Source organism: Polyodon spathula, chromosome 23, assembly GCF_017654505.1.
Source record: "Polyodon spathula isolate WHYD16114869_AA chromosome 23, ASM1765450v1, whole genome shotgun sequence".
Classification (NCBI taxonomy): domain Eukaryota; kingdom Metazoa; phylum Chordata; class Actinopteri; order Acipenseriformes; family Polyodontidae; genus Polyodon; species Polyodon spathula.
This window is the reverse complement of record NC_054556.1, coordinates 16,858,445-16,868,415: the sequence shown is the minus strand read 5'-3', so window position 1 is coordinate 16,868,415 and position 9,971 is coordinate 16,858,445. Positions and strand designations below refer to the sequence as shown.

The 9,971-nt window shown below is 40.1% G+C and overlaps 1 protein-coding gene across 1 annotated transcript in view; it reads right to left on the bottom strand.

Moving 5' to 3' along the window:
* Nucleotides 1-5,601: 5,601 nt before the first annotated feature.
* Nucleotides 5,602-9,971, bottom strand: part of LOC121297903 (zinc finger protein 391-like) — a 29,554-nt gene continuing 25,184 nt past the window's right edge. The window contains exon 2 of the mRNA XM_041224531.1: nt 5,602-7,754. Within this exon, the coding sequence (XP_041080465.1) occupies nt 6,171-7,700 (1,530 nt within the window). The 5' untranslated portion in view covers nt 7,701-7,754 and the 3' untranslated portion in view covers nt 5,602-6,170. The remainder of the gene's footprint in view (nt 7,755-9,971) is intronic.

Here is a 9,971-nt window from a genome sequence, read left to right as displayed (position 1 = left end):
AACACAGGTCCTTCTGGGTCGTTCCGTAACCAAAACGATGGAACAGATTATGTCACTTCGTCCCCTACTTATACCATCACTCATGACTCCTTGGAAATGATTGCAGCTGCTCCTCTAATCTGCAGATGCCACATCATTTGCCTTCCGGATCGATGAATTAAAGTACTGAAGCTCCGCCCCTTTTCTAAATAACCGGATTCCTTTTAACCCTAGGAACGAAGCATCAGGCCAAACAGTCCAGGGTACTCTGTTCCCGTTACCTAATGCCCTCACAGATCGGGAGGGAGATTTACCACTCAAGGAGAACACATATGCTGCTAGCAGTGCGACAACAGTGGTAAATGACTCTAACCAGTGCTGATTAGATCAAAGATAGTACTGTATTGTATCAAATGCTTAACACCTGCACTGCTTACTATAATACAATGTACAGTACACACAGAAAGTGTCTATAGTGCACAAGCACAGTACAGTATAACAGTATGGTACAGTACACAGACTATGCAGTACAGTATGATGGGCAATGCACAGTATGATATAAACGAGACGGTATAGTGTTAATGATATATTATAATGCCCAATGTATGGTTGTGAAGAAGTGCCACCCCTGTGTGTATTTTCTGTTATATGTTGTGTGTGGTGTGTTAAATGTTGGTGTATAGTCATTGGTATATTTGTATATTTGTATTTAGGAATGAGGATGGCACAACACTTCACGTGCAAGTAAAATGTAATATGTGATCACGGGGAAATGCACTTTATTAATTCACGTGCAGTTGTACGGCAACTCCAATTGAATGATTGATTACACCGTGTAACAATTTTTTATTTTTTTTTGTTCCTAGGTAGTAAGTGTTATTTCCTAATTGCTTATACCTCAAAAGTATAGAAAATGGCTATTATTCCCCACAAACTTTGCTTTTGTGACCAGGACAGTGATATTTCAAAATATCACTATTTCCAATGGGAAAATGGGCAAATGTGTGTCTTCGTTCACATAAAGTCAGAAAAAAACAACATGAATCCAAATTTACATGTATTTATACTAAATTAATACAAAAATGAATACAAAAGAGTTAGAAGTCAGTAGTTTTTTGAGATTTACGATTATACTGCATTTACAGTATAATCGTAAATCTCGAAAAACTACTCACTTCTAAATCTTTTGTAGTCATTTTTGTAGACGTTCGTCTTTAGTTCGCCGTTGCTTTGTGACAGCCTTTCTGACCGTTTACTGTAAATAGTTATTATCTTTTCACATCGGCGAAGTTAGGAAATAAAAATGTACATTACAAATATCATATGGGAGATACTGAAATTGGAGAAGGAATCTATGAAAAAGACCTAGGAGTTTTTGTTGACTCAGAAATGTCTTCATCTAGGCAATGTGGGGAAGCTATAAAAAAGGCTAACAAGATGCTCGGATACATTGTGAAAAGTGTTGAATTTAAATCAAGGGAAGTAATGTTAAAACTGTACAATGCACTAGTAAGACCTCATCTTGAATATTGTGTGCAGTTCTGTGTCCTCGCTATAAAAAAGATATTGCTGCTCTAGAAAGAGTGCAAAGAAGAGCGACCAGAATTATTCCGGGCTTAAAAGGCACGTCATATGCAGACAGGCTAAAAGAATTGAATCTGTTCAGTCTTGAACAAAGAAGACTACGTGGCGACCTAATTCAAGCATTCAGAATTCTAAAAGTTATTGACAGTGTCGACCCAAGGGACTTTTTCAGCCTGAAAAAAGAAACAAGGACCAGGGGTCACAAATGGAGGTTAGACAAAGGGGCATTCAGAGCAGAAAATAGAAGGCACTTTTTTACACAGAGAATTGTGAGGGTCTGGAATCAACTCCCCAGTAATGTTGTTGAAGCTGACACCCTGGGATCCTTCAAGGAGCTGCTTGATGAGATTTTGGGATCAGTAAGCTACTAACAAGCAAACGAGCAAGATGGGCCGAATGGCCTCCTCTTGTTTGTAAACTTTCTTATGTTCTTATGACTGCCAGCAATCAGACCCGAAGCAGAGCTGAGCCCAGCAACTGCTAGTGAATCAGAAGGGTAACCTTATTCGTTGTGCAAAGTGCTGGCGGGAACGGTAGCAGGTCTGGGACCCAGTTACCCCAGCAGGGTTATAGGGATGCCCACCTATAATGCTTACTTTGGCTAACCAACAGATCGAAACCCAAGGAAAGCCTACTGCTAGAGCCCGAACAGTCTTCACACTAATGCTGTAAGCAGATCTTAACGTGGAACAGAAACACTGTGGGAAAAGCAGAAAGCAGATAGACCAGCGCACGCAACTATTCAAACATAGGACAGCTAAGTCCAGCAGCCGCGTTAGTATTTCTGTGGAAAAGGCAGAAAATACGGAAGGACCAACTTTGTCACATTTGGTGGAGAATGCGGGCATCTTGATGCGCCTCCTGCTGGGCTGTAACCGCTTGCATCAGTGCCTGTACAACTGCCTCCTTACAGAGTCTCAGTTGCTCTTTTCAATTTTGTATTTATGTTGTCAAATGTAGTAGAAGATTCCCGCATTCTCCACCAAATGTGACAAAGTTGGTCCTTCTTTGCGAACTTTGTTCACAAGTATGAGCAGTGACAACGCAATAGACGACGAGTGTAAGTTCATTTTAAACAGGATGTTACCTGCGTGTTTATTTTCCAGGGAAGTCCAATAATCAGAGTTGTAAAGTTAAAACAGAGTTTGCAAACAATCAGGTAGTCATCCAAATTAGGGTCAAAACAGCCAACAGGGTTATCCAAACAGTCCAGGGTCATACACAATAATGCAATCCAGAAATCAATAGAACACACCAACACCCTCTCCGAACACAGCACCGAACTCCCTCTACTCCCCCTCCTTTTGGTGCTGTCAGGCTGCAGTCTTCGAGCGGAGCACAGGGCCGCTGAGGGACTAACAAACAGCCACGGCTGAGTGCACAATAAGTGAAGCAATTTTTACTAAAACACAAAACAATTTGCAATAAGTGATAAACACAAGCGAACAATAATAACAATACAATCAGATATAACACTGTGTCACTTATCTGTTCATAGATCTCTTAGTTTGGTGAAAGTTAAAATGATGTATTGAATGACTGTAGTCTCTTTTATACCCTCGGGGGTGGGCACGACTGCGTCATGGGCACTACGTGCAGCTTTGGAATATTGATTCAAGTTAGATAGTATCAAAGGATTAATACCCCTGAGGTAATGGTTACATTTTGTACATGAAAGGGAACTGCATTATTCTATGTTATGCCATCTGTTATGTATAATTATGCTATATTTTTATGCCTGGAGGGGAAGTGGCTGAAGGTGATTTTCCCTTTTTAGTTTTTTTTTTTCTTCCCTCCATTGCCTTCATATCATTTTATGCGATACAATGGATTTTTTAGGGAGTGTGGAAGGGTGTGGGTATTCACTGACCAGGAGATTCTTTTTGCAATGATTTATTTCAGCCCGCAGAGGGCGCTGTTGTCTGTAGCCTGAATACCACCAATGGTAGACAGGTCCACTGGAATACCAACACAGGTAGAAAGTTCAGTGCTGGTGCACTCACAGGTGCTCAAAAAGAATAATTAAAAAAAGGCAAAAAAAAAGGACAATAAAACCACAAAACAAAAGTGCTGCTTATGCAGCACCCCCACTGCCGCTATGCCGGTCAGTTCGGTTTTCCGTCCTATGCTTCGTGTGCGCTATACACTGGGGTGGCCAAGGATCCCCTATCACGCCACGACACATATATTACAAATACATATACTTCAATACTCTGTTTACTTAAGGCTGGCTGTCTTCCTCAGCCATGCGTGCCTGGTTTTGGTTGCTCATTCCAACCATTGGCATTCCTGCCTGGTCAATGTTTACATTTTCCTTCTCCGCTGGCGTCTCTGTGTATTCTCAATCACGGCCACCCCAATGCACAACCAAGCACAGTACTTATGGGCCGAGCAAACCCCCAAGGCCCACCTCTCAGCCACTCAGAGAGAAGGAAAGCCCACACACCCTCATCCCCACCTCTCTGTGTCATCGCCATGACTGACAGGCAGATCTTACGAGGATGCCACCATCATCCTGCAGTACCACGCATGCGCCCGACAGTCAGTACAGGTTTTCCATTACAGGGCGATAACTTTTTTTTTTATATTTTCACATTCAGCAAAATGTGTGAGGTGGTGTAGGTGGTCATAATTATATATGTAGCATATATTTATATTTTCATTTTTTTGGTTTGTTTTTTGTTCAATGGCATGAACACATGACATCAATTATGAGTGAATAGCGACTGCATAGATCTATTATTTTATTGCTTGTTTTTTAGCAGCTGTTATTTTTATTCATATTGTTTGGATTCAATGTTTTTAGAAATCTGTAAGATTTCATATTATAATAAAGGTGGTTATTTAACACAAGATTGTCCTGACAAACTCCCTCGCTTGAAAACTTTTTTTGATTATATAATTTTTATGTTTTATTAACATCACGTAACCAAAGAAACTACAGAATGATATTTCAAAAGTCTAACGGAAGCCATAATAGCTGTACAGCAGTACTTAACACTGCAGACATTTTGACAGTTTGAGGTTTTCAAATTTAAATTAATCTGCGTGTCTGAAAGTTATGCAGCTGTCCATTTATGACTTTTACTAAATACATGTATTAAATACCCTGATGGTGTTTGAAAGGCAGGACCACGAACACAAGGAAGTTATAATCCCACCCAAACCGCCAAAGCCGTCACTTAGACTGCCTTTTACAATACGTTTTTATTTTGAATATAACACAGCTGTAACTTTGAAACTGAGTGACCAAATACCTGCAAAAAAAAAAAACCAAAACAAAGTAGTAAGTACACTTAGTAAGTAAGTTAACAAGGTTAACAATTAAATAAACTGGACGATAACAAAAATAAAATACAAACAAAAAAAAGCTGTCTTTATTCTCAGTCACATTGACTTTGTCATAAAGTAATGTATTTTTATCAGTTTGTATACGATACAGAAAAACACAAACACATTATCCACCCCTCTCAGACACAGACCTTGAAAAATGACTGAAATCCAAGAAGTGGTTATGCTTATTTTTATTCCTCCTGTCTGTTCTGCTGAAACAGTGTGTCTGCACTGTCAGTGACAGGGGAAAAAAAATAACTCCATCCCCTGCTGAGTCTTTTCAATTGCAATGTCGACAATATCAAAAATACAGATGTACTTTCTTTTAAATGGGAGTACTTTACTGGCGTAAGGATATTTAATTTAAAAAAAAAAAAAAAAAAACTTTGCGCTAAACATGATTTATGCTTTTTTCTTCAAGTTTGGCCTGGATTAGAAATGCAATAAGCCCCTTCAGGGTGTTCGTATACATTGAGTATCAAATTTTTTTTAGGGGTTTGACTTTGTCTCGTGCCTCACAATGCCCAGGGGCATCCATATATTGAACGGATACGGATATCGTGTCAGGTCTTATTGCATGCATATATAGTAATGTTGTTGAAGCCGACACCGTGGGATACTTCAAGATGCTGCTTGATGAGATTCTGGGATCAGGAGGTAGAAGTTCTGCTGCAATAAGCTACTAACAACCAAACAAGCAAGATGGGCCGAATGACCTCTTGTTTGTAAACCTTCTTATGTTTTTATACACACACACATGCTCTGAGACTACTGATTGACTATGGGCATTGGATTTTGGAGTTTTCATACATACTGTTATAAAATGGGGGCTGTTGACTTTGATGGTTTCACTTTGGATTGCAGAAAGAAGTGCTATAGAGGAATGCCTCTGCATACACAGTGTTACGCTCAGAACGCTAAAACTACAGCATGCTCATTTTTAAAATGGAAGCTTTTACACAACTTTACTATAGAAGTGAGATAATAAGTGAGATAATAAAGCGAACAGTTCTAGAAGTGAGTTTATTAATGAAAGTTTATTTATGTCATTAATGAAACTACAATCTACAAAAAGAAAGACTAGGCAAGTATGGGACAGCAGATTTCAAGAATGGTACTCCAACATTTGATGGCAGTGAATGCGTCTTTTTTTTGTTTTGTTTTTTAACAAGTTCACATAAAAGTTGTCTTTTACTTTAAAGTCTTATCTGAAACTAAAGATATCAAAGTTATTCTTTACAATCTACAAATGCTTTAGTAGCAGAAGCATGCCTTCATTTCTTTCCTGCGTGAATGCGCTGGTGTCGTTTAAGGTGTGCTAACTGATTAAACATTCTTTCACATTCAAGACAGTGATATGGTTTCTCTCCTGTGTGAATTCGCAGGTGTTTCTTAAGGCTTCCTAATTCACCAAAATTCTTGCCACAATCAGTACAGTGATATGGTTTCTCTCCTGTGTGAATTCGCAGGTGTTTTTTAAGGGTTCCTAATTCATTGAAACTCTTCTCACATTCAGTACAGTGATATGGTCTCACTCCTGTGTGAATTCGCTGGTGTATTTTAAGATGCCCTAATTCTTTGAAACTCTTCCCACAGTGAATACAATGATGTGGTTTCTCTCCTGTGTGAATTCGCTGATGATCTTTAAGGTGTCCTAACTGCCTGAAACTTTTCCCACAGTCAGAACAGGGATATGGTTTCTCTCCTGTGTGAACTCGCTGATGTATTTTTAAGTTTCCTAAATAACTGAAACTCTTCCCACACTCAGTACAGTTATATGGTTTAACCCCAGTGTGAATTCGCTGGTGACCTTTAAGGTGTCCAAAGCGACTGAAACTCTTTCCACATTCAGTACAGAGATGTGGTTTCTCTCCTGTGTGAGTTCGCTGGTGATATTTGAAGTTTCCTAACTGGCTGAAGCTCTTTCCACATTCAGAACAGTGATGCAAGGCAGTTCTAATTGTAGAACGGTTATTAGACTCTGTTGTCTCAAACGGCAAAGGCTCTCGCCTTCCATATTGTGAAGAAGAATGTATTCGTACAACTTCCAGCTCAGAGATGCACTGTTCCTGGTGAACGGGAACCAGCTCAGAGATACGCTGTTCCTGTTGAACGGGAACCAGCTTAATCGCCTCCTTATCAACATTAGTATGTAGGTCTTTAGATACCTCTTTTTTACTTAATATAGACTCAAGCTTGGAAGTTTCTGGGTTTTTATGGAAAGCTTCCAGTTCAGGGGCCTCTTTAATGCAGATAGGCTGCAGTTCAGGAAGCTCCTCTTTAATGAAGACAGGCTGCAGTTCAGGAAGCTCCTCTTTAATGCAGACAGGCTGCAGTTCAGGAAGCTCTTCTTTAATGTAGACAGGCTGCAGTTCAGGAAGCTCCTCTTTAATGCAGACAGGCTGCAGTTCAGGAAGCTCCTCTTTAATGCAGACAGGCTGCAGTTCAGGAAGCTCCTCTTTAATGCAGACAGGCTGCAGTTCAGGAAGCTCTTCTTTAATGCAGACAGGCTGCAGTTCAGGAAGCTCCTCTTTAATGCAGACAGGCTGCAGTTCAGGACGCTCTTCTTTAATGAAGACAGGCTGCAGTTCAGGAAGCTCCTCTTTAATGCAGACAGGCTGCAGTTCAGGAAGCTCTTCTTTAATGCAGACAGGCTGCAGTTCAGGAAGCTCTTCTTTAATGCAGACAGGCTGCAGTTCAGGAAGCTCTTCTTTAATGCAGACAGGCTGCAGTTCAGGAAGCTCTTCTTTAATGCAGACAGGCTGCAGTTCAGGAAGCTCTTCTTTAACATCCACAAACTCCATCTTTAACCCTTGTCTTACAGTTTAATAAGCCAGCGTCTCTTCAGAATTTCTATCCTGAAAAAAAGATGACATGTTTTTACAATTTCTTCTATATACACACTTTCATTTTGAAAATGCCAATACATACTTTTAGTTTTATAACTAACAGCTAGGACTGCCATTGTTACATTACAAATAATAGTTTTGAAAATCCAACTACGAAGTAACATGGCTCTAAATTGGCAAAAATAAGGGCAAGGCCAAAATGGCCTTCCAGTTCAATACATTTGTAGAGAGCACCAAGGCCACTAAACTAAGGTCAAGGCCAAAGTGTGAGATGTACTGTAATTTTGCTTAGGATTCAAATATAAAGCTAATTATTGGCCACAGAAAGAAACACAGTTTAACTTAATAATCACTACATACTCATTCAGAAAATGCTGTTTTTTTTGTCAAACAGCTGAAGCCACACATTGGCTTTTATCACTAATCCATAGGTTTTTGTTCAATTTATTCTGCTCAGTTTAACAAAACTAAACTAAACTCTGAAATCTCGTCCCCGCGTGTAACACACAAAATGCCAAGTCACTGTGTTACACTTATATATCAACTAAAAAAAATTCAAATGCATCTTTACCATAAGATGGGCAAATAGTGATAATAAACACTAAGACAATGTAGAACAGTATTTTCTACTATTTTGGTTTTGCTGTGGTAAAAATAAATTAAAATAAGGGGATAACAGCAATTGAAACATACTGAAATTCTACAGATTGTGCAAGGCTTTCTCTTTTTCTGAGATGCCTCCATGTCCTGGTGGTCCACTATGAAAGGCGCTATATAAAATAGACTGATTGAAATAGCAAGCAATGTATAGTAAGAATCTGCAGTTGCTGCCTCAGCTTGTTAAGACAGTAAATGGATTTTCAACAAGGTCTGCTTCGTATAGAAAAAGTACTGTAAAAAAGATAAAAACAGCACAAGCCAAACTCAAGATGGGTTTGCTGCTCTTCAGTACCCCCACGGCGCCTAAGCACTAGTACAGTACTGTACACTCACTTTGTGCGGTACTGTGACAGAGAGAATGAATCTGAGCTGCAAATCTCCCTCCCAACTTGTGAGGGTGCCTCAAATATTAAAATGCCCTGAGGGTTAAAGACACCGTTTGAGACTTGTTTTGTTTGAACTGCACCTGCACCACATTACCCTCCACATCCTGACAGGTACACACAGTACCCGAGCAATCAGATCCAAAGCAGAGCTGAGACCAGCGACTACCAGTGAACAAGAAGGTAATCTTGTTCGGCGGGAACGGGAGCAGGCCTGAGACCTACAGTTACCCCAGGGGCGACACGGGGATGCCTGCCTGCAACGGTCTTAAAACGAAAATAACCAAGAAAACTGCCAGCAGCCTGACCCAGCGCGTCTCGGTCTAACGCAGGACAGCTGAGCCCAGCAGCCTGACCCAGCGCGTCTCGGTCTAACGCAGGACAGCTGAGCCCAGCAGCCTGACCCAGCGCGTCTCGGTCTAACGCAGGACAGCTGAGCCCAGCAGCCTGACCCAGCGCGTCTCGGTAAAAACGCAGGACAGCTGAGCCCAGCAGCCATGTCAGTGTTTATGTGGAAAAAAAGAAAATACACTGAGAAAAAAAAAAATTCTCACACAATACAGTAATCAAACAATCACCATTATTTTAATATAGTTTTTATAACAAAAAACTTTTTTTTTTTTTTCCCCCTCTTCAACCGAAGCTAGCAGCTTAAGCGAGAACACAAGTAGCCAACTTAGGTGTTTGATACCAGGGAAGGGGCAGCAAAGCTGCCGGCTTCGCACTGGGCACAAAGCCACTGAAGGACTTAATGAAAAACCACAGCTGTTTGCGTTACTAGTGTAATAGCAGAAAAAGTAGAATAGAACTTGTGGGACTTTGGTTTTATTTAACAGTGAACGCAATCAATCAATCAATCAATTCGTGATTAACGGGAGAATCTAGCCTTGTAGCTTGACTGTTTGGAACATTTGCTAGTAAATGTAAGTAACATACTACGAGTACAACTATAATAAGCAATACTTGGGAGTTATTCAAATATAAAAATAGCTGTCTGCCCCCCCCCCCCCCCCCCCCCCCCCCCCCCCCCTGCATAGTAATACATTAAAAAAAATCTATAGAATATAAAAGGAAAACATGCCCAATGAGAATTTGGTCATTTTAAAAGCATTTTTATTTAAGTAAATGTAACTTTAATCTATAAAAAAGTTAATAGCAAAAAATAATGCACAAGAACTGAGAA